We start from the raw sequence: 26,041 nt of genomic DNA, 5'->3' as shown, positions 1-26,041 counted from the left end.
CTATGATTCTTGGTGGCATTCTTGGGCTCGTACTGATCACCAGGTTTGGGGTCAGGTGGCCATTCTCCCCTGCTGAATTGTCTAGACCTTTCAGAGTGTTCCCTCCCTTTGGCACATGGTGTGGGAATAGCATGAGTATCAAATGAGAATATCCCTCCTGATTTCCCTTCCTTCACCAAGGATGCGTCTACACCACACCCTGAACTCGAAATAAGAGACGCAATTCGCACTACGCAAATTGCGCATCTTATTTCAATTCTGTTTCAAAATAGCTTATTTTGAAATTTGGCGCATCTATCCAGTGCCACATTTTGAAATAACGCGCTATTTCGAGACAGCCCTTAACCCTCGGGATGCCGAAATAGTGCACCCGTTATTTTGAAAAATATTTCAAAATAACGGGCGGCTTGCTAAGATGCGGGGTAGCTATTTCGGGATACCTCTGGTATCCCGAAATAGCTGCGCAGTGTAGACATACCCTTAAGGAGACCTTAGGAGTTGTGGGACCTCAGCCTTCCTGACCACCATTCCAATTATTTTTATGATTTTGTTAGTGTATTTTTAAAGAAAACAAAACTTTGCAACACAGTCGAGTGACTTGGAGGGAGATGGAAGATGGCCAAAATGCCAAGTGTCTCTGCAGCTGGAAGGGGATGTTATTAGTCGATTAATGCTCTGGAAAGTCCACAAGGGCCAAATGGGTCTTCTTAGAACCTAGGGGATTTTGTGTGTGTGTGTGTGTGTGTGTGTGTTAGAATCAATATGCTGACTGTGTATTTTGTGTGGCAGATATGTGTTTAAAGTGGCGGACCCTCCCATTCCAGCTGAGCTCTGTGGAGAAGGAGTACCCAGATACTTGGGTATGCTCCATGAACCCGGACCCTGAGCAGGACAGGTGAGTATGAGAGCCAGGGTAGGGAACTGGCATTAATGTGCCTTTGCCATGCTGTTCTGGCCACCGGACGGGATAGAGGATGGTGTTCTGCATACATCACAAGAGTCTGCCCACAGTCCTACTGAATCGAGACGTTTCTACTCCAGAGTGGGCCTCAGTGAACTAGTTAGCTGTGTTGCCATTAAGTGACATCATGTGGTTTGAGCCAACACGCCCACTGAGACGAATGGAAGAAATGATCAATTCTAATGGTTGGCAGGCGCCGGAAGGTTGCAGAGCATCGAGTTGTTCTCCAAAGGTGTTCTTTACAGCAGTAAGGAGCAGATAAAAGGAAAGTTAGATCTACAGCCCTGAGATGCCACCAGAGACGCACTTGTATGAGTCAAGCTGCTCACCAATCTTCCTTTCTGTCCGTTCGCACATGGGAGGATCTCTCCATACACCCTCTTTCCAGTCTTTTTGAGAGACTGCCTCAGCACATGTATTTCTTCCATGCTTTCCCTTCAGTGTACCGGCATAGGGAAGAGGAGTCCTCCCTTTCCTCCCAGAACGGGTGTTCTTGGTGAAGCTCAGCCTTCACAGTGGGTGGACTCCAGAGCTAACCACAACACCACACTCTATATCCGTCCGGTTGCAGTAAGGATCAAACCATCGGAGTGTGGCATATGCACCACAAGGCCATGTGTAGAGTCTAAAACCATCAGTGTATACATTGTGACTACGTCTACACCGGCGTGATTTTCCGGAAATGCTTTTAACGGAAAAGTTTTCCGTTAAAAGCATTTTCGGAAAAATCGTGTCTAGATTGGCAGGATGCTTTCCCACAAAAGCACTTTTTGCGGAAAAGCATCCGTGGCCAATCTAGACGCGCTTTCCCGCAAAAAAGCCCCGATCGCCATTTTCGCCATCGGGGCTTTTTTGCGGGAAACAGTACTGTGCTGTCTACACTGGCCCTTTTGCGCAAAAGTCTTTCAGAAAAAGACTTTTGCCCGAATGGGAGCAGCATAGTATTTCCGGAAAAGCACTGATGATTTTACAGGAGATAGTCAGTGCTTTTCTGGAAATTCAAACGGCCAGTGTAGACAGCTGGCAAGTTTTTCCGCAAAATTAGATGATTTTGCAGAAAAACTTGCCAGTCTAGGCACAGCCCGTGTGAGGCCCACGAGGTGAGCAGGGCTGCCTGCCTCAAGAGGCAGCCAAGCAGAAGTCCTTAAATAGTATGTCCTGTAGGCATCTGGCTAAAATTTGTGACTCTTCATCTCTGATGTTAAGGTTATCGGAGTAGGAACATAGCTAGGTTTCCTGGAGGCCAACGTTTCTCTCTCTGTGGAAGTTTTTTGTACGTTACTTTTTGGTCTCTTGTTGAGCTTGTCTTCCGAACTGGTAGGTGTGACGCTTCAGAGCAGAAGCAGAAAGTTCCCCTGGGAGTGCTGAAAAAGGACATCCGGTCTCAAGAGGAGAAGCAGAAGCAGCTGACGGAGAAAATTCGCCAGCAGCAGGAGAAACTGGAGGCTCTTCAGGTGACTCTAGAGCTGAGCGGGGTGGGAGGCTGAGATGCCATCTTTTGCAAATGAATTACACTGAGTTAAATGTCTTTCATCCCAAAATCGTTTCATGATTTGCACTACCGAGCCCAATCCCAGACCAGGGCCCCCTTATGGCAGGTGCTGTACAAAGCGAACCCAAAGGCTTTTTGCTTCCCCAAGGAACTTACCATGTCAGGACAAGACAATAGACCGACCAAATAATACAAGGAAACAGTGACCAATCTGGTCAGTACGATAGGTAATAGTCTCAATACCAGCATGCTAGCTGCTGTAAAGGTTTTTTTGTAGGCATCATGGAAGAAGATGGTACTTAATCCTGCCATGAGGGCAGAGGACTGGACTCGATGACCTCTCAAGGTCCCTTCCGGTTCTATTATATATAAAATAAAATGGCCGTTTTGAAGGAGGTTGGTGCATTCATTGGGTGTGTCTAGACTACAGGGTTTTGTCGACAAAGGTGGACTTTTGTCGACTAAACCAAACCTGCATCTACACTACCACTGAGTTCTGTCGACATTACGTCGACAGAACTCAGCAGTTTTGTCGACGCTGGTAAACCTCATTTTACGAGGAATAACGCCTTTTGTCGACAGAGTTCTGTCGACAGAAGGCGTTACTGCATCTACACTGTCCTTTGCGTCTACACTGGCATGTCGACAAAGCAGCTTGCTTTGTCGACAGAACTGGATGTAGTCTAGTCGCTCTTTGTCGACAGAAGCTTTGTCGACAGTATCTGTCGACAAAACTTCTGTCGACAAAAGCCTGTAGTCTAGACGTACCCATTTTGTGGATGTTTGAGGAGTTCCTCCCCCATGTGAGAGAAGCATAGAACATAATACAGGTTGAACCTCTCTCGTCCAGAACTCTCTTATCCAGAAACCTCCGTCATCCAGGATTTTAGTTAGCTGACTATCCACTTCTCATGGGTGTGGCCAAGTTTCCTGTGGCCCCATAAAGTTTGTTTACAGCCACCAGTCCTGGCTGTCCATGTTCCCTAGCTCTAATTAACCCCTCGAGGTCGTCTTAACAGCTCAGTAAGCAGTGGTCGTGTAGGTAATGCTGCAGAAAACACTGACCTCCCGTGGTTCAGAAAATTCTCTCGTTCGGAACTGGTCTAGTGCCAACGGTGTCAGTCGGGAGAGGTTCGTTCAACCTGTAACAAAAAATGAGCAATACGAGTTAAGACCGTTCGCACTTACGACCCAAGCTCCCATGGAGCGGTTGTAAAGGCGGTCCCCGAGTTACGAATGCGACCCGCACTTATGAACAGCACGGTTGCGTGTAACTCATTTTCAATGGGGTCCGAGTTATGAACAGATCAAGTTACGGCCAAGTGTTTGGTCCATAACTCGTTCGTAACTTGGGGAGAGGCTGTAGTAAAACAAGGGTCAGCTCAAACTTGAGGCTTCCCTTCGTTTTGGACTCTTCCCTTTGGACTGCTCAGCCCACAGCCCTGTGTTTAGAGGGTCACGCCCCCTTTTTTTTTAAGGTTGGATGAGAAGGTGAATTCCCACCTTAGTGAGACAGCAGAACCCAGTTAACCTTCCCCTACTGCCTGTTGTCAGCCTGTAACAGGTTCATCCTGTCAGCGAGCCCCCCTTAGTGGCTATAGGGGGGCTCGCAACAATGACCTCGCCCACTCGGGGTGAGACACAGTCCAATTGGCAGTTGAGGTCCAAGGTTCCCCTCTTGCCTGGGGTTCTTCCACGCCGCCCCAGGCTAGCCTCCTGTTGCAGGATCTAGCCTGAGTTCCTTGAAAAGGTCCAGCTTCCACTCGGAGCTGGCTCAGGTGTTGATGCTCCCAGCCGGCCCAGAGTTCTGGCCAGGTTGAGCTCCAGGAAGGAACTAACTGACCTTCACTCAGCAGCTCCTTATATACTAGGCTGCTGAACCCTAATTGGCTGCAGGGCCGGCTGCCCTTCTTGGAGGCCCTCTCCACTGTCCCCGCTGCTGGCCATGGTGCTGAATGGCCTCCGGTGGAAGATGGGTTCTGTCAGCCCCATCATACAGCCAAACGCGGACATCTTTTAAAGCGGCCTCGTTCTGGTTGTCTTGCTACAGAAAACTACTCCAATCCGGTCCCAAGCTGACCTGAAAAAGTTGCCTCTTGAAGTGACCACACGGCCAATAGTGGAAGTGAGTACCACCCAATGCTGCTGCAGATCGGTCCTCTCCAGAACCCCGTGGAATTGTTCCGAGAGCAACTTCTGGCTTGTTATTCCTCTCTTCTCTCAGGACTCCCAGTCGCTGAGCAGACCTCAACGCCCGCGATCGCCACCGTTACCCGATGTAATTAAAAATGCTCCCAGCAGGCCGCCACCGCCTCCCCCCAAGTCCATCAGCCAGCTGCGAAAGGCTCCCCTGGCCCGACCGGCCATCAGCACCCCCAAACTGGCGAGCGTGCTGTCCAGGGAAGAAGCCGGTACTTCTAGGACCCAGCAACACACTGTGACGGTGGGAAAGTCCAACAGCACTGTCGTCAGGACGCCTGCCAAACCGGTCCACGTGGGGAAGCCGCCCCCCATGCTCCTGCAGAACTCTGTAGGCCAGCGCGAGACGCCCAGCCCTAAAATTACAAAGACGCCAGTACTGAAAAAACCTGCAGCAGCCAAGCCTTCTCCGCCGGTGAGTCTGTTGTTTGATAGTATGGGAAATGATCGGCGTTTACTCAGCCTCCAGGTATGAGAGCGCCCTCCTCCCGTCAGCATAGGGTGGAAGAACTTGTGCTAGGGGAAAGCTCGGCCATGGATTCTCGGTAGGATCTCTTGCCCCAGCTTCTTCCTTGAGCCTCTCAGTGCCTACCCTGCATGGAGTAGAAACATGGCAGCAGGTGCATGGCGATGTAGGACGCTGATGGCCTTGTGGCGTGGAGTAAAAGACCTGTGATTGAGCTAGGACCTTCTGTAGGAAGTCTTCGGTGATCCGATTTTCAAAATGGCTTGGCACCCTGCTGCTCCCATTATTCTCAGCTGGAGTGGCTGAGAGCGGAGCTTTCTGGAAGCTTTGGCTACTGTGTGTAGGTGGCGGGAGAGTAGTGGTCTCCCAACCATTTTAAGCACAAGACCACTTCTTGCATTGTTAGTACGTTCCAGGATCTCCCTCAAACCCAGACATCCAGCTGTCCTCTGAGACCCTGCTCTCCTTGTTCCATCCTTCCTTTCCCCCATCCTCACTCGTTTTCAGGCTGGGGTTGGGGTACAGCACTGCTTCCCAAACTTTTTGGCATCACACCCCCTCTTTGATTTTTGAGAAACCCTCATACCTCCCCCCCCCAAAAAAAAAACCCCAGCAAAACTTGAGCAAAAAAAAAAAAAAAAAAGTTGCCCTTTTAAGAGCAGAGCATACATTGCCCTTTTAAGGCGGCCATTTTGAAGTCTGCCCGCCGGGACGCTCCATGAGCCCCAACCAAGCCATGTTCCAGCGGATGCCAGAGTCAGGAAAAACAGAAAATACCAGACATTTCACATGGTATTTTCTGAATTTTTTTTTTTTTTTTACCGTACGGACTGGGCTCTTTCTTGGGAGGGATTGATGAGTGGAAAGGGGGGCTGGGTCACCTCACACCCCCCAGTTTGGGAACCTATGGGGTATAGGCTCTGGTCTTGGTCCAGGGTGTTCAGAGTGTGGGAGGGACTCTGGGCTGTGCCTAGGACAAAGAGTTGGGGTGCAGGAGGGCATTCAGAGTACAGACTCTGGGGGGGAGTTTCGGTGCGGGGGGGTGGGGCTTAGGACTGGGGCAGGGGCTTGAGGTGTGGACACCAGCTGAGCACAGTTTACCTCAAGTGGCTCCTTGGCCTTGTGCCACTCCCTCTATCCTGAGTTCTGGAGATGGGGTAGAGTGTGCTGACATCAGTGCTCCCCTCCTCCACCCTGCGGAGCAAGCAGGAGATACCTGGGAGGGCAGGAGCAGCATGGCAGGAGGGGGAGCATGGACACTTAGTAGCCTCCCAACCAAACCAGTCAGGATCACCTGTCAGAAGCTCCAGGATCTACCAACAAATCTCAATCGACGGGTTGGTGACCATTGGTATAGAGGCATCTGAAAGTCCGGCCCCTGGAAAAGGACAGTCGGTGGCGCTCGTGAGAGTCAGCCAGAAATTACTTGCTCTCCGCAGGCTTCCAGCATCCGCAAGCGGACGTTTAACGCCATGGAGGAGGGTGCTGAGGAGGAGGTGGAGCAGAAAAAGGAGAAGACCAAACGAGGGAAAATTGTGGTCGTGAAAGAGGAGAAGAAAGACTCGAACGAGGTGGTGGTGGAGGTGAGGATTGCGGGGCGGGAGCCAGCACGTTCTCATCTCCTCGGGAGCTGGCTAACATGAGTTCTTTGTGCTTACAGCTCACAGACAGTGCCGGGGAGGAGGAATTAGCTGATCTGAAAAGAGCCCAGAAAGGTGAGGCAAACCATTACGCTTGGCTCGTATTTGCCAGTATGCAGAAGGCAGTGAAAGGGGCAGGGAGCACGTTGCAGCCCCGGCCACGCTGGCTGGCCTTCCTGATTGGAGCAAGGTCCTCTTTAAACCTGTAGTCGCAGTGTCTGTGCCAATAGAGTCCATATTTTGCCCAACTCCAAGAAATTTGCATAGAGTTTATCTGATTGTGACTAAAGTTGCTTTGATCCTACTGGGACCTGTAACCTTGGGGCTGCACATTTATGTTAACATTGAAGAGCTCTTCCATGTCGGAGCCTGAAGCTTTCCTTAGTCATGCCCGTTACCTCTGCTCATTATGTGTCCCCTTGAGTTTGTAGCTAAGAGGATAACAGGTTGTTTGTCATGTTGCATGGCCTGATTTGGAAACCTTGTTCTTTCACGCTCTTCGTTTCTTTGTCTGTATGTGGTAGTTACACATAGTTGTTGCTGGTATATAGAGTAGTTATAGAATAACTTCTCCTAATGGACATCTTCTAAGTCAGGGCTGCTCTGACGGTTTGGGTTTATGTGGGGCTCAACACACAGCCTGCACATGGCCTCTACTGGGAACACGCTCCACAACAGCGAGTCAATATAATGGCCTTTTGTTGATATGTGCTTTAGTAGTTACATTCCTGGACTGTCATTGCTCGTTAAAAGTGCTGTCATACGGGTAGAAATCGGGTAAATATTGCATTTTATTAATATCAGCAGAACTGACTTAAATGGGGCCTGCGTGTTGTGTAGTCTTGCCTTAATCTTTGTGTTCAGTGTGAAAGAAGCTATTTGCATGTATATTTACATGTGTATATAGAACCACAGTTAAGTTTCGGCCCTCGGCGTATGCTATATCATTGTGGCCCCCGGGGCTTCCGAAGTTGAGTAGCCCTGTTTTAAGTCATTCCCACCCCACACCCAGGAAGCTTAGGAACTTCGCCTCTGTAAATTCACGTTCGTTCCCAGCCGAGTACTGAGGAAACATGAGCTTCCCTCGTGAAATGTGCTTTCGGCATCTTTCCAAACCCCCTCACATCTACCTGCCTATGTCTCAGACAAAGGGCTGCATGTGGAGGTCCGAGTGAACAAGGAATGGTTCACGGGCCGTGTCACGACTGTGGAGATGGGCAAGCACGCCATACGCTGGAAGGTGAAATTCGATTACGTTCCGACAGACACCACACCAAGAGATCGCTGGTAACTAACCATAATTTTTGGTTGCGTGGGCTCTGGAGATGCAGGGAGGGGTGAGGGAACTCTGTTACATTTTCACAGGTTCCGAGGAGAGGAATAATCTATTCTTACATTGGGAAGGTTGTGTACACCGGAATGTTTGGAGAAAGTTGCTTTGTGATTGTGTAAGGAACAGGCGTCTGTATGAGTGGGCGGCTGTGGAAGAAACTCTAATCTGGGAGCAGTTGTCAGTGATGGGGGGCTCTGAGATGGTACTAACCAAGTGTGGCTAATCTGGAACAGGCTGTATGTGATTCCTTCTTGACCCCTCCAGGGTAGAGAAGGGCAGTGAGGATGTGCGGTTGATGAAGCCTCCCTCTCCAGAGTATCAGAGTCCAGACACACAGCAGGAAGAAGAGGAAGTTGCAACTGAGCCTTCAACCTCTGACTGTGCCCGAATCGAGCCAGACACTACTGGTCCCAGTAGCAACCAGGAGACTGTGGATTTGCTAGTCCAGACGCTCCGGTGGGTTTCTTGGGTGCTCCAGGCAATAACAATTTCTGAGTGTTTCAATCTCCAAACAAGACTTAAAACCATCCCTGTGGCTGCTTGTTTTTTCTTGGGTAGGAATTGTTTGCGGTACTTCTTGCCCCCGAATTTTCCCATCTCCAAAAAGGAGCTGAGTTCCATGAGTTCAGAAGAATTGATGGCTTTTCCTCTGGTGAGTTGAGTGCCTCTCCTTTACACAAACTTCTGCTGGGTCTACAAATTCAAAACGGACGGCTCGTGGGTTTTTCTGGTTTGGGAATAGAAGGGTTAAACCGACGTGCCTGAAGTGTTCGTTCTTTTGAGAAAAGACAAACACACCATTTTTATTTTACCAAATCAGAGCTTGTTTGAAAATGATCGTTTGGTATCCAACAGGTGAACATTTCTCCCTCTTTTTTTACCCATGGATGGTGTATGAACCAGGAAGTGCCTCTGCTACTCCACTGAGGCTGTGTCTAGACTGCAGACTTCTTTCGGAAGAAGTTTTTCCGGAAGAGATCTTCCGAAAAAACTTCTTCCGAAAGAGCGTCTGCACCACAAAAGCACATCAAAAAAACAATCTGCTTTTTCGAAAGAGATTGTCCATTCAGTCTGGACATTATCTCACATGTAAGCTGTGATTGCTATGGACGGAGTGGCCACCAGGACATCTGTGCTTTTTCCTCTTCTTTTGAAAGAACTCCCTGTTCCCCGTCCACACATGGGGTGTCTCTAGACTACAGGTGTGTCTAGACTACACTGTCATGTCGACAAAACGGCTTGCTTTGTCGACAGAACTGGCTGTAGTCTAGACGCTCTTTGTTGACAGAAGCTTTGTCGGCAGTATCCGTCAACAAAACTTCTGTCGACAAAAGCCTGTAGTCTAGACGTACCCATGGGGAAAGAGCTCTTTTGAAAAAAGGCTTCTTCCTCGTAGAAAGAGGTTTACCAATGTTGGAAAAACCCCTCTGTTTCGATTTTATTTTTCTCAAAAGAACACGATTGCAGTGTGGACGTAAGCGAAGTTTTTTTTCGGAGAAACAGCCGTTTTTCTGAAAAATCTCGGCACTGTAGACATACCCTAAGGGTCATGCTGCTTAAGGTTAGAAATGCGAAGAGACCCAATTGTCATCACAAGGCAACTGAAACTAGCTTTTGGGTCGTTACAGGGTTTTTCCACCCATCGTTCAGTTTTCCTTAAGACGAATATTTTTTTTAATGAAAAACAAATAGGATGGAAGGTGACCAGATGCTGAAATAAAAGGAGTGGTTTAGTGCTAGGCAAATCAACTTCATAATACTGCTGTCTGGATGCTTCTACCAGTCAATCCTGGAGGAAACTAAGGGCAGATTTAAGCTGGTGTGGGAATTCTGTTGGGGCGGAGCTTTGGGGCATATCGGTCTCATCCCTTTTCACAGCACGTCAACTCACTTTATTTGCCACCCGCAGAAAGAATACTTCAAACAGTACGAAATGGGGCTGCAGAATTTGTGCAATTCCTATCAGACTCGTGCTGACGCCCGGGCCAAAGCATGTGAGGAAAACCTCCGCAACTCGGAGCGAAAACTCAAGGAGACGGAGGAGAAACTACAGAAGCTGCGGACTAATATTGTGGCACTTCTGCAGAAAGTGCAGGAGGTGGGTGAGAGCCAGGTGGGCAGAGTAGAATTACCGAGCGCCACTGGATTGGGTCCAGTGGAGAACTTAGGGAAAGTAAGGACTTCCTTTATCATGTCCCACTGTGTCCCACCCCCAGTTGAATCTAGATAAAAGCAATCCAACAGCTCGAAGAACTTCCTGTGACCGGTAAGTAATCTCCTCGTGTGCCTTTTGGTTTCAGGACATCGATATTAATACCGATGATGAGCTGGACGCGTATATTGAGGACCTGATTACCAAGGGAGACTGAGTCGTCCAGAGCCAGCACTGGCAAGCAGCACGGAAGAGTTGGTCCCTGTGATCTGAGGCGTGGCTTCCTGCCGCACAGGGGACCCGAGCAGCGCATGAAAGGGGAGGGCCATTAGACTGTGTATTATATTGATGTGTTGGTGTACAATCTGTTCTTGTGATTTTACATGCAAAAGACATTTGTGCAGTTGGCAGGCAAGTTTTTAACATTGTAGTTCTTCAACTCTCTTTCCTTTGTTTATAAATATTTATTTTTTAAAAGAAACCAGAACTGTGCCTGGTATGACAGGAAGGAGGGTTGTTATATTGTCTTGTTTGTTCAATGCCGTAAAAGTCCAAGAAGTTTTTTTCCTTTGGGGTATACTGGAGATCTAAGCCCAACCTTTGGCACCAGAACATCCTGTCCAGCACCTTGTAATTGATGTTTCTTCAGACGAAGAACGGAAAATCTAGCAACGACTAATGGAAATACCTAGGGTATGTCTAGACTACAGGGTTTTGTCGACAGAAGTTTTGTCGACAGATACTGTCGACAAAGCGCGTCTAGACTACAGCCAGTTCTGTCAACAAAGCACGCCGCTTTGTCGACATAACAGTGTGGACGCAAAGGACAGTGTAGATGCAATAATGCCTTCTGTCGACAGAACTGTCGATAAAAGGCATTATTCCTCGTAGAATGAGGTTTATGTATGTCGACAAAACTGCTGATTTTTGTCGACGTTATGTCGACATAACTCAAAGGCAGTGTGGACGCAGGTATAGTTTTGTTGACAAAAGTCCGCTTTTGTCGACAAAACCCTGTAGTCTAGACACACCCCTACTCTGAGGCTGAGCAGAAGGTGGCGGGGTTAGACGGCAGTAACTGAGCCCAAGGAAACTCACAGCCAGGTTTCTAACTGTACCAAGGGGCCGGCGTTCTCCATCGCTACGGTGGACGCTGTAGCTGAGCAGGCATGCAGGTGTTGTCAGTCAGGGTTTCGGGGTTGCCCCGGTGGGTTCATGACAGATCCTCTACTCTGTCGGCCATGATAAACTTTCGGCTGCGTGCGTGTGCTCCCTCTTATCTAAAGCGTTAAACCTCGTGTGCTTGGGTCAACACAGTAGACCTCTGAGAGTTCCTGGACATGACCACTTCAAGCAAGGATGAAACCAGTCGAGCAATTTTATTGCCAAAGGCCGTGCATTAACAGTTGTTAGCAGAAAGTCTCGACGCTAAGCCACTGTGCATTCTGCAAGTGTTGGCAATGACACTCACCTATACAAGTGCCTATTGCACCCCATCCCCCAATTCCTGGGGAGGCATGGAGGGGCGTGCATGGAGGCTGTCCACAGTAGCAATCGCAGTTCGTCTGCCTCCAGCTGAGTGAGGGGAGAGATGGGAAAGCCATCATGCTGATGTAAATCCAGTTACCGCGGGTGTCTCGATTGATTACACCAGCCCTACGTTGACAAGAGCAGCGCTGAGGATAGAATCGAGCCGTAGGGTCAAGCTGAGCATCTTTGTGGGCATTTAACACTAGCGGAGCTGTCTCCTCTTCCCCCTCCGCTCAGGAGCTTGGGTGCAGGACGTGACACATAGAGGGGGACAGTTAGAGCCAGAGGCTGTTCCATCGAGCTCAGAGCATTCTGGGAATGTGGAAAGGTCACACATACGCATGGTTCATGGGACAACTTTTTCCCTGCTCCTGGGTTTTGAGAACGTGCCAGACACAGCAACTCACCCTGTACCTGCCCGTGACTGAGCCTGGGCCTCCCTTACACCCTGGGGCAGGGAGTTCCCCAGGTTAGCAGTGTGGCTCTTGCCCATTTCTGCCACCTACCCCATCATGGGGCTCTGCCCAGGTCATCCACCCTGTAGGGAAGCATCTTTGGTTAACCCTGGTGTCTTCTGTGCCCCCCCCCATCTCCCTCTGTGTGTCGGGGGGAAACAGCACAACTGGACTGGAGCAGGGGCGGCCCCAAAAAGGAGGACTCGGGGGCCAACCAGGCTGCCTGCAGCTCCCACACCCAGGCAGACCAGAAGGAGGGGGGTAGATCCGGCGTTGCGGGAGATGCCCCGGCAGGAAACTTCCATCCTCAGCCCCAGCGGCAAGAGCAGTGGGGCCCTGATGCCTCCCGCGGCAAGTTTGTGGCTCCTGTTGGAAAAATCAGCCCTGAGCCTCCCCCCCTCCCCCCGAGCCTTCCCTGCCCCACCCCAGGGTGCCCGGTCAAAGAAAGACTCCGGGCTCTGCCTGCAGGGCTCCTCCAGACTGTGGCGCGACAGGGAGCGTGGGAAGAGGCAGGGCCGGGACTGCGGGCCCCACGCAGCACTTCTCAGTGTCAGCGCAATGCCCCCCGCGCAGCCCGGCAGCGTCTCCGTGTGCGCGCAACACCCCTCCGGCGAGGAGTTCCACAGGTTGACAACACGCTGTGTGAAGAACTTTCTTGTATTAGTTTTAAACCTGCTACCCATTAATTTCATTTGGTGTCCTCTAGTTCTTCTATTTAGGGAACTAATAACTAACTTTTCTTTATTCACTCTCTCCACACCACTCCTGATTTTATAGACCTCTATCCTATCCCCCCCTCAGTCTCCTCTTTTCTAAACTGAAAAGTTCCAGTCGCGTTAACCTCTCTTCATAGGGGACCCCGAATCATTTTAGTTGCTCTTTTCTGAACCCTTTCCAAGGCCAAAGTATCTTTTTGGAGGTGAGGAGACCACATCTGTACACGGTATTCCAGATGTGGGCGTACCATAATTTTATACCGGGGCAGTAAAATATTCTGGGTCTTATTTTCTATCCCTTTCTTAATAATTCCTAACATCCTATTTGCCTTTTAGACCACCGCAGCACACTGTATGGACGTTTTCAGAGAATTAGCCACGATAACTCCAAGATCTCTTTCCTGATTTGTCGTAGGCAAATTAGCCATCACACTCTACGTATAGTTGGGGCTATTTTTCCCGATGTGCATTACTTTACGCTTGTCCCAAAGGCCACCTTTAGCCCAAGACGGGAGTCCGCATCCCTCACCCTCTGTCCCCAGCCTCATAAAGTGAGTGAGGATGGGGGAGGGAGGAAGGGCAGGCCCCGAAGAAGGGGTGGGAAGGAGGCGGGGCCAGGATGTTCGGGTTTGAGGTAGATCCTGGATCGCACTTACATTCAAAAAGTGATCTCGTGCTGAAAAAGGTTGGCGACCCCACCTGCATTTGCCCCCATTCCTTGCCAATAAATTTCTAACAGGCTGGGCAGCAGCCCGGCTCAGTCCCAGCTTGCACTGGGTCCTGGACCTACCCCCCCACTGCATTTCAAGTGGATTACGCCCACCTCAGTCCTGGCATGTGTTGAGTCCTGGAACTCAGACCCCTCTTTAGACAGGGGCTGCCCGGGGACTATAGAAGAGTCGACTAACCTATAAGAATGCAGGAGGTTAATCGACTATATTGAATTAACCGATATTTAACATCCCTAGTGAGAATAACATACTTGAGGGCTGTGTCTAGAGTGGCAAGTTTTTCCACAAAATCATCTGATTTTGCGGAAAAACTTGCCAGCTGTCTACACTGGCCGCTTGAATTTCCGGAAAAGCACTGACGATCTCCTGTAAAAATCATCAGTGCTTTTCCGGAAATACTATGCTGCTCCCGTTTGGGCAAAAGTCTTTTTCCGAAAGACTTTTGCGCAAAAGGGCCAGTGTAGACAGCATAGTACCGTTTTCCACAAAAAAGCCCCGATGGCAAAAATGGCGATCGGGGCTTTTTTGCAGAAAACCGCGTCTAGATTGGCCCCGGACGCTTTTCCACAAAAAGTGCTTTTGCAGAAAAGCATCCTGCCAATCTAGACGTGCTTTTCCGAAAATGCTTTTAACGGAAAAGTCTTCCGTTAAAAGCATTTTCGGAAAATCATGCCAGTGTAGACGTAGCCGAGGTATGTGGGGGAGGGGGATCAGGGTGCAGGCTGTAGGAGGGAGTTTGGGTGCATGAGGACTCAGGTCTAGAGCAGAGATTTGGGGTGCAAGAGGGGTTCATGTTTGGGGCTGGGGTTCAGAATGCAGGCTTCATCACAGGTGGCTTCTGGGTAGTGATGCAGGGGGTTAGGGCAGGCTCACCTCTGCCCAGAGACCACCCCACTCCCAAAAGTAGTCAGCAAAATCTTTCCATTCCTTACCCCCTGTTTCCACTCTGTGGGGGTGGGGGAAGGGCACTCTGACATCAGCACCCCAACCTTTCCTTCCCGTGTCATGCACGGCAAGCAGCAGGCTCCCAGGAGTTGGGGGCAGCTTGAAGGCAGAGGGCAGGTGGAGCACAACAGTGCTGAGAGCGCCAGAACGTGATAGCGTCCTGGCCAAACCTGTCAGGATCACCTGTCAAAAGCTCCAAGATCTATCAGTAGATCCCGATCGACTGGTTGGTGCCCACTGCCTTCATATTTTTAAATGGCAGTAAATGTGGGGAAAAAAACCAGACAAGCAGTCATAATGTGCCCCTCTGAAAAAATACAATCAAAATATCCCAAGTGGTCACGATGCCAAAAGTGTACACGTACAAAAATGAGACCCAACGGCATGTCATAAACCAAAAAGGGGGCATAGACCTGTCAAAAATGTACATAGTGACGAAAGATATACAGCCTTTTACTACTGCTCCTCTCGTCTTGCAAGATGGGAAATGCGGAATCAAGGCTGACAGCCTGCCAGGATACAACATGCTATTTCACAATCGTGGAAAACCAAGTACAAGTCCCCCGATGTATTTTAAAGTAACAGTTACTTGGCAGTATCTTACTGATTTTAATTGTATATCTATTGTCACTGAACGGCGTGTTAACAACAGATATGTTTACTACTAACGTGGACACTAATGAAACATGCAAAAGAGCATTTTGCTGATATAGTTTATTGCAGTATTCTGCCTCATCCCACCCCGCCACACACACACACACACACACACACACACACACACACACCCCAAAATAATCTCTACTGGTAAAAGTGCAAAATTCAGCCGTGTAACTGTGCCTACACAAAGGGCATTTACCAACAGGTCATTCATTCACTCACAAATCACACTTTTAGACATAACTCCTGGCAAAACATATAGGCTACGTCTAGACTGGCATGATTTTCCGCAAATGCTTTTAACGGAAAAGTTTTCCGTTAAAAGCATTTGGGGAAAAGAGTGTCTAGATTGCTTTTGCGGAAAAGCGTCTGTGCCAATCTAGACGCTCTTTTCCGCAAATGCTTTTAACGGAAAACTTTTCCGTTAAAAGCATTTGCGGAAAAGAGCATCTAGATTGGCACGGACGCTTTTGCGCAAAAGCATCCATGGACAATCTAGACGCGCTTTTGTGCAAAAAAGCCCTGCTCACCATATTAGTGATCGGGGCTTTTTTGCGCAAAATAAATCTGAGCTGTCTACTCTGATCCTTTTGCGCAAAAGGACTTTTGCCCGAATGGGAGCAGCATAGTATTTCCGCAAGAAGCACTGATTTCTTACATGAGATCATCAGTGTTCTTGAGGAAATTCAAGCGGCCAGTGTAGACAGCTGGTAAGTTTTTCCGCAAAAGCAGGCAGAAAAACTTGCCAGTCTAGACACAGCCATGGGCTATGTCTAAACTACAGGTTTTTTTTGAAAAAAGTGGCCTTTTTTTGAAAAAAAAACCCTTCACCTGCGTCTAGACTGCCGCTGCGTTCTTTCGAAATAAATCAAAAGAACGTGGTGCTTTTTTCGACAACGGTACACCTCATTTTATGAGGAAGAACGCCTTTTTTCCAAAGAGCTCTTTCAAAAAAAGGCGTTCTTGACCACAAACAGGGCTTTTTCGAAAGAGAGCATCCAGATTGCCGGGGTGCTCTCTTTCGAAAAAGCACATCGCTTTTTCGAAAATGTTGTGGCTGTCTAGACGATCGCTTTCAAAAGAAGCTTTTTCAAAAGATTTCAAAAAAGCTTCTTTCAAAAGAAGCATGTAGTATAGACGTACCAGTAGCATAGACACAGTTAGGTCAACAAATGGGTCCATTTGGTGGGGGAAATGGTACCGTTTATACTAACAAAACTCTTGTTAGTATAAGAAAGGCAAAGGCAAGTTTCCTAGAGATCTTATTCAGGTCAGTACAGCGAAGCCACAAAACATGACAGTCTGAAGCATTTCTCACATGTGGCACATTCGTGGAATTTTCCTACTGCGGAAATACTCTGAGGCTACGTCTACACTGGCATGATTTTCCGGAAATGCTTTTAACGGAAAAGTTTCCCGTTAAAAGCATTTCCATAAAAGCGCATCTAGATTGGCAGGACGCTTTTCCGGAAAAGCACTTTTTGCGGAAAAGCGTCCGTGGCCAATCTAGACGTGCTTTTCCGCAAAAAAGCCCCGATCGTCATTTTCGCGATCGGGGCTTTTTTGTGGAAAACATTACTGTGCTGTCTACACTGGCCCTTTTCCGGAACAGTTTTCCGGAAAAAGACTTTTGCCCGAACGGGAGCAACATAGTATTTCCGGAAAAGCACTGATGATTTTACATTAGATCGTCAGTGCTTTTCCGGAAATTCAAGTGGCCAGTGTAGACAGCTGGCAAGTTTTTCCGGAAAAACGGCTGATTTTCCGGAATAACTTGCCAGTGTAGACACAGCCTGATAGTTAATAGTTTGATGTTCCGATGGAAGCATCTCTTTACATTACACTCTGGTGTGCGAGGGGAATGTCTCTCCAGTCAGAGGCCACATCAAGGGTTTTTTTTGGAGGGGGGCTTCTCACTTGTGTGTGGGCCCCCAACTGATTTTTGTGGGGGTCAGTGGCTTCCGACCCAAAAAAGGTTCCCCCACCTCTGTCTTACAGGGTCTCCCTGGTGTGCGTTCTCTGATGTTTTATAAGGTTGGAGCTCCGATTGAAGGTTTTCTCACAATCGCTGCATCTAAAGGGCCTCTCTCCCGTGTGGATTTTCTGGTGCTGAAGGAGATGCGAGCTCTGAATGAAACTTTTCTCGCACACCGCACACTGGTAAGGCCGCTCTCTAGTGTGAGTTCTCTGATGCTGAATTAAATGCGAGCTGTACACGAAGCTTTTCTCACAGTCGGCGCACTTGTACGGCTTCTCTGCTGCGTGGTTTTTCTGATGGAGCGTAAGCTGCGAGCTCCGGCTGAAACTCTTTTCACAGCTGGGGCATTGGTAAGGTCTTTCCGCGTGGTGGGTTCTCTTGTGCCGAAGAAGATGGGCGCTGCTAGCAAAGGTTTCGTCACACTGGCTGCACTTATAGCTCTGTTCTCCCGCGTGGATTCTCGTGTGTTTATTTAGCACGGAGCTCCGGCTAAAGCTTTTCTCGCACTCGGGACACTTAAAAGGCTTTTCTTGGGTGTGAACTCTCTGGTGCTGAATGAGATGGGAGCTCTGGTGGAAACTTTTCTCACAGTCAGAACATTGGTAGGGTTTTTCTCCCCGGTGCACTCGTTCGTGCAGCTTCAGGTGAGAGCTCTGAATGAAACTTTTCTCACAGTCGGAACACTCATAGGGCCTCTCCCCCGTATGGATCCTCTGATGCTTACTAAGATTGGAACTTTTGTTGAAGCTTTTGTCACATTCGGCGCATTGATAGGGCTTCTTTTGATGTTTGCGAAGGTCCGAGACAAGACCAAACCACTCCTCGCAGCCATCGGACTTGTCGAATTCCTCACCCGCGTGCATTCTCTGGTGCAGAATGAAATGAGCCCGGACCAGAAAGGTCTCCTCGCATTCCCCGCAGGCATAGGGTTTCTGTTCCGTGTGCACCCTCTGATGTTTGAGAAGATTCGCACTCTGTACAAAGCACTTTGCGCAGGTCGGACATTTGTAGGGTCTTTCTCCTGTGTGAAGTCTCCGGTGCTTTATAAGGGTGGAGCTCCAACTGAAGGTTCTCTCACAGTCTGGGCATTTATAGGGTCTCTCGCCCGTGTGAACTCTCTGGTGCTTAATAACCGATGAGATCCAACTAAAGCTTTTCTCGCACTGAGGACACTTGTGCGGTTTCACTCCCGTGTGGACATTCTGATGCTGAATAAGCCGTGTGCTCCGAATGAACCGTTTCCCACACGTCTCACATTTGTAGGGTTTCTCTTGCGTATGCGTTCGCTGATGGTCAATCAGCTCTGATCTCTGTCGGAAGCTTTTCTCGCACTCGGTACACATATAGGGTCTCTCGCCCGTGTGGATTCTCTGGTGCTGAAGAAGATGTGCACGGCGAGTGAAGCTTTTGTCACACACAGTACATTTATGGGGTCTCTCGCCTGGGTGGAGAGGAATGTTTTGGCCTTTGCTGAAAGCTCTTTCATTTGGAATCGATTTCTCCATGCTCTCGCCTTCTGCGTTCCCATGTTGGCCAGCTGACCTATATTCACCCTCACACATATTTCCCTCAACAGAGTTAAATACTTCCCCTCTTGGAGATAAATTCCTGAGCTTTACCAAGCCCTCAGAATTTCCCTGTGAATGATTCTCTTCAGTCTTCCACGTGATTCTATCATTTGCTGGAATAAATGAGAATCCAAATGTTACTTCAACACACAAAGGATACTGGACATGTTAACATAAGGCACATAAACATACAGCATGGCTGTGTCTACACTGGCCACTTATTCCGGAAAAGCAGCCACTTTTCCGGAATAACTTGCCAGCTGTCTACACTGGCCGCTTGCTTTTCCGGAAAAGCAATGACGATCTAATGTAAAATCGTCATTGTTTTTCCGGAAAAACTATGCTGCTCCCGTTCGGGCAAAAGTCCATTTCCGGAAAAACTGTTCCGGAAAAGGGCCAGTGTAGACAGCCCAGTAGTCTTTTCCGCAAAAAAGCCCCGATCGCAAAAATGACGATCGGGGCTTTTTTGTGAAAAAGCGCGTCTACATTGGCCATGGACGCTTTTCTGGAAAAAGTGCTTTTCCGGAAAAGCATCCTGCCAATGTAGACGCTCTTTTTCCGGAAATACTTATAACGGAAAACTGTTCCGTTTTAAGCATTTCCGGAAAAGGGTGCCAGTGTAGACGTAGCCCATATGTATGGAGATTTACCTATCTCATAGAGCTGGAAGGGATCTTGAGAGGTCATCAAGTCCAGTCCCCTGCCCTCACGGCAGGACCAAGTACCATCCCTGACAGATTTGCCCCTAAGGGTCTGTCTAGACGACAGGCTTTTGTCGACAGAAGTTTTGTTGACAGATACTGTTGACAAAGCTTCTGTCGACAAAGAGCATCCAGGCTATATCCAGTTCTGTCGACAAAGCGGCTTGCTTTGTCGACATGACAGTGTAGACGAAAAGGACAGTATAGATGCAATAACGCCTTCTGGCGACAGAACTCTGTCGACAAAAGGCGTTGTTCCTCGTAGAATGAGGTTTACAGCTGTCGACAAAACTGCTGAGTTCTGTCGATGTTATGTCGACAGAACTCAGCGGCAGTGTAGACGCAGGTATAGTTTTGTCGACAAAACCCTGTAGTCTAGACACACCCTAAATGACCTCCTCAAGGATCAAACGCACAACCTTGGGTGTAGCAGGCCAATGCTCAAGCCACTGAGCTATCCGTCCCTGTAAGATCATACTGGCGTTCTGTCTACAGGCTTTATTACAAAAGCTGAAAGTAGTCCTTCCATCTCCCTTCAGGAGTGTAGTACTCCGTGCCCACAGAAGGAAGGACAAAATGCAACGGGCTAAAGCAGTAGTTCTCAAACTTTTCGGCATCATGCCCCCTTTTTGATCTTTGAGAAACCCTTATCCTCCCCCCCCCCCCCAACAGCAGCAAAACTTGTTGAGCAAAAAAAAAAAAGAAAAGAAACTGATCAGGGCATAGCAGGCATTGCCCTTTTAAGGAGGCCATTTTGAAGTCAGTCCATTTCACATTTCTGAATTTTTTTTACCAGATGAAGTGGGTTCTTTCTTGGGGGGGAGGGGAGATTGACGGGGGGGCTGGGTCGCCTCAGCCCCCCCCCCGAATTTCTTCTCTCACATACCCAGTTTGTTGAGCCAAACCCCCCCCCCCCCAAAAAACATGCTGCCCCTTTAAGAGCCGCAAGTGCGGGAGCTGCAATTTTTCCTCATGAACTGCGGGTTGGCCACCTCTGTGTTAGTCTATAAGGTGCCACAGGACTTCTTGTTGTTTTCGCAGAACAGGTCAGACTCTCGTCAGGGTTGGTTGTGGTTTCTTAGGACTAGGTCCTGACTCAGTGCCTCTGAAAGCCCCTTCCAGCTCTACATTTCTACGGTTCAGAAGCTCGTTCTCCACCTCCTGGCTTGGTTCATGTTTCAAAAGTCTACAGAGAGGCCAGACAATGATACCAAATGTGTCCTGCCATTCCACTTGAGCAGTCAGAAGAATCATAGAATACTAGGACTGGTAGGGACCTCGAGAGGTCATCGAGTCCAGTCCCCTGCCCTCATGGCAGGACTCAATACTGTCTAGACCATCCCTGATAGACATTTACCTAACCTACTCTTAAATATCTCCAGTGATGGAGATTCTACAACCTCCCTGGGCAATTTATTCCTGTGTTTGACCATCCTGACGGTTAGGAACTTTTTCCTAATGTCCAACCTCAACCTCCCTTGCTGCAGTTTAAGCCCATTGCTTCTTGTTCTATCCTCAGAGGCCAAGAACAAGAAGTTTTCTCCCTCCTCCTTATGACACCCTTTTAGATACCTGAAAATGGCTATCATGTCCCCCCTCAATCTTCTCTTTTCTAAACTAAACAAACCCAATTCTTTCAGCCTTCCTTCATAGCTCATGTTCTCAAGATCTTTCATCATTCTTGTTGCTCTTTTCTGGACCCTCTGCAATTTCTCCACATCTTTCTTGAAATGCGGTGCCCAGAACCAGACACAACACTCCAACGAAGGCCTAACCAGCGCAGAGTAGAGCGGAAGAATGACTTCTCGTGTCTTGCTCGCAACACACCTGTGAATGCAGCCCAGAATCATGTTTGCTTTTTTTGCAACAGCATCGCACTGCTGACTGATATTCAGCTTGTGGTCCACTATAACCTCTTAGCTCCCTTTCTGCCGTACTCCTTCCTAGACAGTCGGTTCCCATTCAGTATGGCCGTGTCCAGACTCAGGGTTTTTTTGGGGAAAAGTAGCCTTTTCCCGAAAAAACTTCCCCTGCGTCCAGACTCAAGCCGCGTTCTTTCGAAATTATTTCGAAAGAACGCGGCTTTTCTTTCGATGGCGGTAAACCTCATTTCACGAGGAAGAACGCCTTCCTTCGAAAGTTCCTCTTTCGAAGGAAGGCGTTCTTCAATGTAAAGAGGCCGTCTTCGAAAGAGAGCATCCAGACTCGCTGGGTGCTCTCTTTCGAAAAAGCGGATTTCCTCTATCGAAAGATCCGCCTGCTGTCTAGACGCAATCTTTCGAAAGAGGCTCTTTCGAAAGATGCTTTCGAAAGAGCCTCTTTCGAAAGAAGCCTGCAGTCTAGACATAGCCTATGTGTGAAACTGATTGTTCCTTCCTAAGACAGAAGCTACAGTCTAAAGCCAGTCAGGAGAGGTAGAAGTCCATGACACATGCCTGCCAAATAGAAGTAATAATGGCTGGCGACTGAGCTGATGGGAAGAGACAAAAGCAGTTTTAATAGAAGCTCGTGAAATGGGGGTGTCTCCTTTAGGTCTTTCCTTCCCTCAATGTTTTTGAAGAGTTCATTAGTAATTACTCACCAGAGGAGTCCCCTTTAGAAAGGCTTCTTTCTCTCGAGTTCTTATGATCCCAGTCACGTGGAACTTCCCCACGTTCAATCAGAGATGCAACGTCAGGTTTGGTGGCCGCACGACTGTTGGCAAAAAGAGAGAGACAAACAATGTTGGGACTGGTCTTGATGACCTCCTGAGGTCTCTTCCAGCTCTAGGATTCTAATGTTTTCTGTTACTCAGCAAGCACTGTGACTGTGTCTACCTTGGACCACTTATTCCGGAAAAGCAGCCGCTGTCTACAGCCAGCTGTCTACACTGGCCGCTTGCTTTTCCGGAAAAGCAATGATGATCTACTGTAAAATTGTCAGTGTTTTTCCGGAAAAACTATGCTGCTCCCGTTTGGGCAAAGGCCTTTTCCGGAAAAACTGTTCCGGAAAAGGGCCAGTGTAGACAGCACAGTAGTCTTTTCCATGCATTATTTACACCACAGTTAATCGTTCTTACTAACCATCAAGGAATAAAGATTTTCATCGCTTCCCAAAATCGAGTTCCTTAGGAAGGAAGACAGTGCCAACTTGAAATGCAACTGTTTATAGCACTGACCGGAAACACCGTGTACAACTCAAAACAGTTAAAACTTTCAAGTGTCAGCCACTGGGCGGTTTACCCCGTACAGTAAAATTGGGTTAGAATTCATGAAAAGCAGAAAACTTATTTTTATTTTCACATTGTTCATTTCAAAGGCCAAGTAAATAAAGAAAAAATTTCATTCTAGACTTCTCATTTTTCTCTATATTGAACGTGGAGGCGGGAAGGTACCAAAGTCATAGTTTACCTAGGGTACATCTAGACTACGCTGAAGTTTTAAAAGAGGAAGAGCAGAGCTTTTGAAAGTGAAAGTAGTCGGGACACGGTTTTTTCGGAATCCTCCCTTTTTCGAAAAGCCACTCTTCCTCAAAAAATGAGGCTTACATGGCTTTTCGAAAAAAAGGGGGGGGTCCAAAAAAACCGCACTCCCACAGAATGTGCATCTCCTCTTTCGAAACTTCAGTGTAGTCTAGACATATCCCTAGGGTGCCAGATGGGCAGGCTGTGAGGGAAAACAGGCTCAGTGGGGTCTCAGCAAATCAGATGACAGTCCTGAGGTGGACCCGACCGGTCACAAGAGTCATAAAAGACAAACACGACATCATTTTACAGAGCTCTTGGATCACTAAAGTGCTGGATGAGAGCAATGCAATTTCCTGATTGACTGCATGAATGCTGAATTGCAGAAAATGTCAACTGCTTCTATTAGTATATTGACATTTTCCCCACGTGAAACATCCCTTATTTGCACCAACACATCACGTGCAATGACCCAGCAGTTCACTTTTGCTCGTGGGCTAAAGATGGATGGAGAAGTACAGCCATTGTCCTAAACCAGAAGATTGTAAATAGAGGGTTTAGAGCAAGGATACTCAACTTTGGAAGCCCCGGGGGCCACAATGATACTCACAGCACATGCCGAGGACCACATCTTTAATGTTGTTGCATATACTTGCAAATATATATGCAAATAGCTTCTCTCACATTGAAGGTCATGAATACAAAAATTAAGGCAAGACTATACAACGCACAGGACCCATTTAAGTCAGTTCTGCTGATATTAATAAAATGCAATATTTACCCGATTTCCACACGTCAGCACTCTTAATAAGCAATGACAATCCAGGAATTTAATTTCCAAAAACGCATATCAACAGAAGACCATAATATTGGCTACTTTTTGTTTTAGCTTCCTCCCGCGGGCTGCAAATAAATGGGCCACGGACCACATGTGGCCCACAGGCCGTGTGTTGAGTAACCCCGGTTTAGAGCTACCTTCTGTATTTTGAGTCTCCATTGATTGGAGTGGATGTTTTTCCCACACACAAAGGAATGCAAGTGCAAACCATCAGCGGAAAGCAATATCCCTGACCTGAATATCACTCAAGTCTGTCAGACCTCATCGACACTTCAACAAACAAACAAAATGAACATTTTTACCCAGAAAGATCAAAGTTGTGTAGTTGTTCCTCACTGAGTTCTTCTTTAGTTCCTTCTGCCATCCTGCTAGCTCTTCTCCCTCCTCCTTGAGGACCCAGATGGCAATGTCACACATAGCCTGAAATGAAACACAGCGCCACTCTGGATCTAAACTCACGGCTGCAACCTTCAGGCAGACAGACAGATGGACGCTGGCACGGAGAGCTGTAAAATGAGGAATGACGTGGTTCCAGTTTGGAACGCAGCGAAAGCTTATTATTTATATACTGTCTTCTATATTAGGCTGTTCTTCTCATTGCGAAGCAGTTGGTATCTGAAACCTACAACAATCTTAATTCTTGTTAGTGCCATGAGAGATGGGCAGACGGAGGTACAGGCCGTCATTGCTGTGAGTCCAAGATACGTTCCAAAAAACTTGAATGTATAGCCAGGGGCAGATGATGATTTTGCAGGGCCCCGGGCAGCACAATTTTGCGTGGCCCCCTTTTGCGTGGTGGCACCACGGCGCATGCGTGGGGCTTCTTGAAGCGCGGGGCCCAGAGCGGCCGCCCCGCTCACCCTGCCCTATATCCACCCGTGCGTATAGCGAAACAGCTTAAAGCGGGGAATTTTTTCCCCACGGCTGGCTTCCATTTGCACAAATGATTGCGTTTTTCTGGCGCGACGTAAGGGAGAGGAATGGGCGGATGTACATCGCACCCGTTCCTACAAGCGTCGACGACATTAGTGCGGAACGGATGTACGCCGGGGCGACTTATAGCGGGGACGCCGCGTACGGCTGAGTCTCCTCCTAATCAGCCAACGGACAGGCTTGAGGTTTAGACAATAGGTAGGGACAGTTTTACCACCGCCAGGACCAAGGCCTCTTCGAGTGGCTTCGCTGCCACTGGTTCGTTATCGTGCCGAAGGGAACCGGCCTCTCCCAGGGGCTCATCGGGCGCCGGCGTCCCTTTCCGGGCGTGTCGCTGCACTGGGGGAAGCCTCGTGTGGGACCCTCTGCAAAACCAGGGCTAGGCCCAGCTCCTTCCCGGGTTAAGGTGTCGGTGACCCCCCCCAACCACACACACACACAGACCCCCGCACGGGCAGGCCCGCGGCACTCGCCCCCGCGGCCTGCTCCTCGCGCCCCCTCAGCGCGCCGGCGGGATTCTCGGGCCGCTCCCGCCCAGCGCGCGCGCCAACCCCCCTGCGCGCGCTGCAACGTCCCGGCCTCGCGCCGCGCCACGGAGCCTGAAACCGCCGCCGCCGCCGCCTCACCTCAGGCCGCCGCCATCGCCCCGCCCGCCCCGGGCAGCGTCAGCGCCGCCCCGCCCGCCGTAAGCCCGCCCCACAGGGCTGCCCGCCGCCCCACGGCCCCCCGCGCGCGCCCTTTCCCCCCATTTGCACCCCACAGCCCCCTGCCCCACATTCCCCCGACTGCCCCATGGACCCCCGCGCGCGCCCCTTCCCCCCCATTTGCACCCCACAGCCCCCTGCCCCACATTCCCCCGACTGCCCCATGGACCCCCGCGCGCGCCCCTTCCCCCCCATTTGCACCCCACAGCCCCCTGCCCCACATTCCCCCGACTGCCCCATGGACCCCCGCGCGCGCCCCTTCCCCCCCATTTGCACCCCACAGCCCCCTGCCCCACATTCCCCCGACTGCCCCATGGACCCCCGCGCGCGCCCCTTCCCCCCATTTGCACCCCACAGCCCCCTGCCCCACATTCCCCCGACTGCCCCCATGGACCCTCGCGCGCGCCCCTTTCCCCCCACAGGCCCCGTGCCCCACATTCTCCCGACTGCATCCCTTGACCCACAGCCCCCCGCCTGCGAGCCCCCTGCCCCACATCTCTTGACCCACAGCCCCTGTGCCTCACATTCCCCCAATTGCGTCCCTTGACCCACAGCCCTCCGCCCGCACCCCACAGCCCCCTTGCACCACAACCCTCCAGC

General features: G+C 49.4%; 2 protein-coding genes across 4 annotated transcripts in view; one reads left to right on the top strand and one right to left on the bottom strand.

Moving 5' to 3' along the window:
* MORC2 (MORC family CW-type zinc finger 2) overlaps positions 1 to 10,724 on the top strand; it is a 52,932-nt gene extending 42,208 nt beyond the window's left edge. For both annotated transcript variants that reach the window (XM_075917044.2, XM_075917045.2), the window contains 11 exons: positions 790 to 895; positions 2,283 to 2,415; positions 4,504 to 4,578; positions 4,678 to 5,067; positions 6,558 to 6,701; positions 6,779 to 6,833; positions 7,904 to 8,045; positions 8,356 to 8,547; positions 8,650 to 8,743; positions 10,001 to 10,189; positions 10,392 to 10,724. In XM_075917044.2, the coding sequence (XP_075773159.1) occupies positions 790 to 895; positions 2,283 to 2,415; positions 4,504 to 4,578; positions 4,678 to 5,067; positions 6,558 to 6,701; positions 6,779 to 6,833; positions 7,904 to 8,045; positions 8,356 to 8,547; positions 8,650 to 8,743; positions 10,001 to 10,189; positions 10,392 to 10,460 (1,589 nt within the window). In that variant the 3' untranslated portion in view covers positions 10,461 to 10,724. The remainder of the gene's footprint in view (positions 1 to 789; positions 896 to 2,282; positions 2,416 to 4,503; positions 4,579 to 4,677; positions 5,068 to 6,557; positions 6,702 to 6,778; positions 6,834 to 7,903; positions 8,046 to 8,355; positions 8,548 to 8,649; positions 8,744 to 10,000; positions 10,190 to 10,391) is intronic.
* A 4,333-nt stretch (positions 10,725 to 15,057) lies between these two features.
* LOC102443792 (uncharacterized) lies at positions 15,058 to 25,404 on the bottom strand. 2 transcript variants are annotated; one of them, XM_075917052.2, is made up of 4 exons: positions 25,364 to 25,404; positions 24,107 to 24,224; positions 22,106 to 22,218; positions 15,058 to 18,936 (listed from the first exon to the last, which is right to left on the bottom strand). In XM_075917052.2, the coding sequence occupies exons 2-4, from the start codon at positions 24,166 to 24,168 to the stop codon at positions 17,270 to 17,272; spliced, it is 1,842 nt and encodes a 613-aa protein (XP_075773167.2). In that variant the 5' UTR covers positions 24,169 to 24,224; positions 25,364 to 25,404; the 3' UTR covers positions 15,058 to 17,269. The 2 variants fall into 2 exon arrangements, with proteins under 2 accessions (XP_075773167.2, XP_075773166.2); XM_075917051.2 differs by having other exon boundaries at positions 24,107 to 24,310; positions 25,364 to 25,401.
* Between the last annotated feature and the right edge of the window lie 637 nt (positions 25,405 to 26,041).

The sequence above is a fragment of the Pelodiscus sinensis genome, chromosome Z (genome assembly GCF_052426305.1).
Source record: "Pelodiscus sinensis isolate ZL-2025 chromosome Z, ASM5242630v1, whole genome shotgun sequence".
In the NCBI taxonomy this organism is placed as follows: Eukaryota; Metazoa; Chordata; order Testudines; family Trionychidae; genus Pelodiscus; species Pelodiscus sinensis.
The sequence above is the reverse complement of the archived record's forward strand: the minus strand, read 5'-3'. Positions and strand labels throughout refer to the sequence as shown.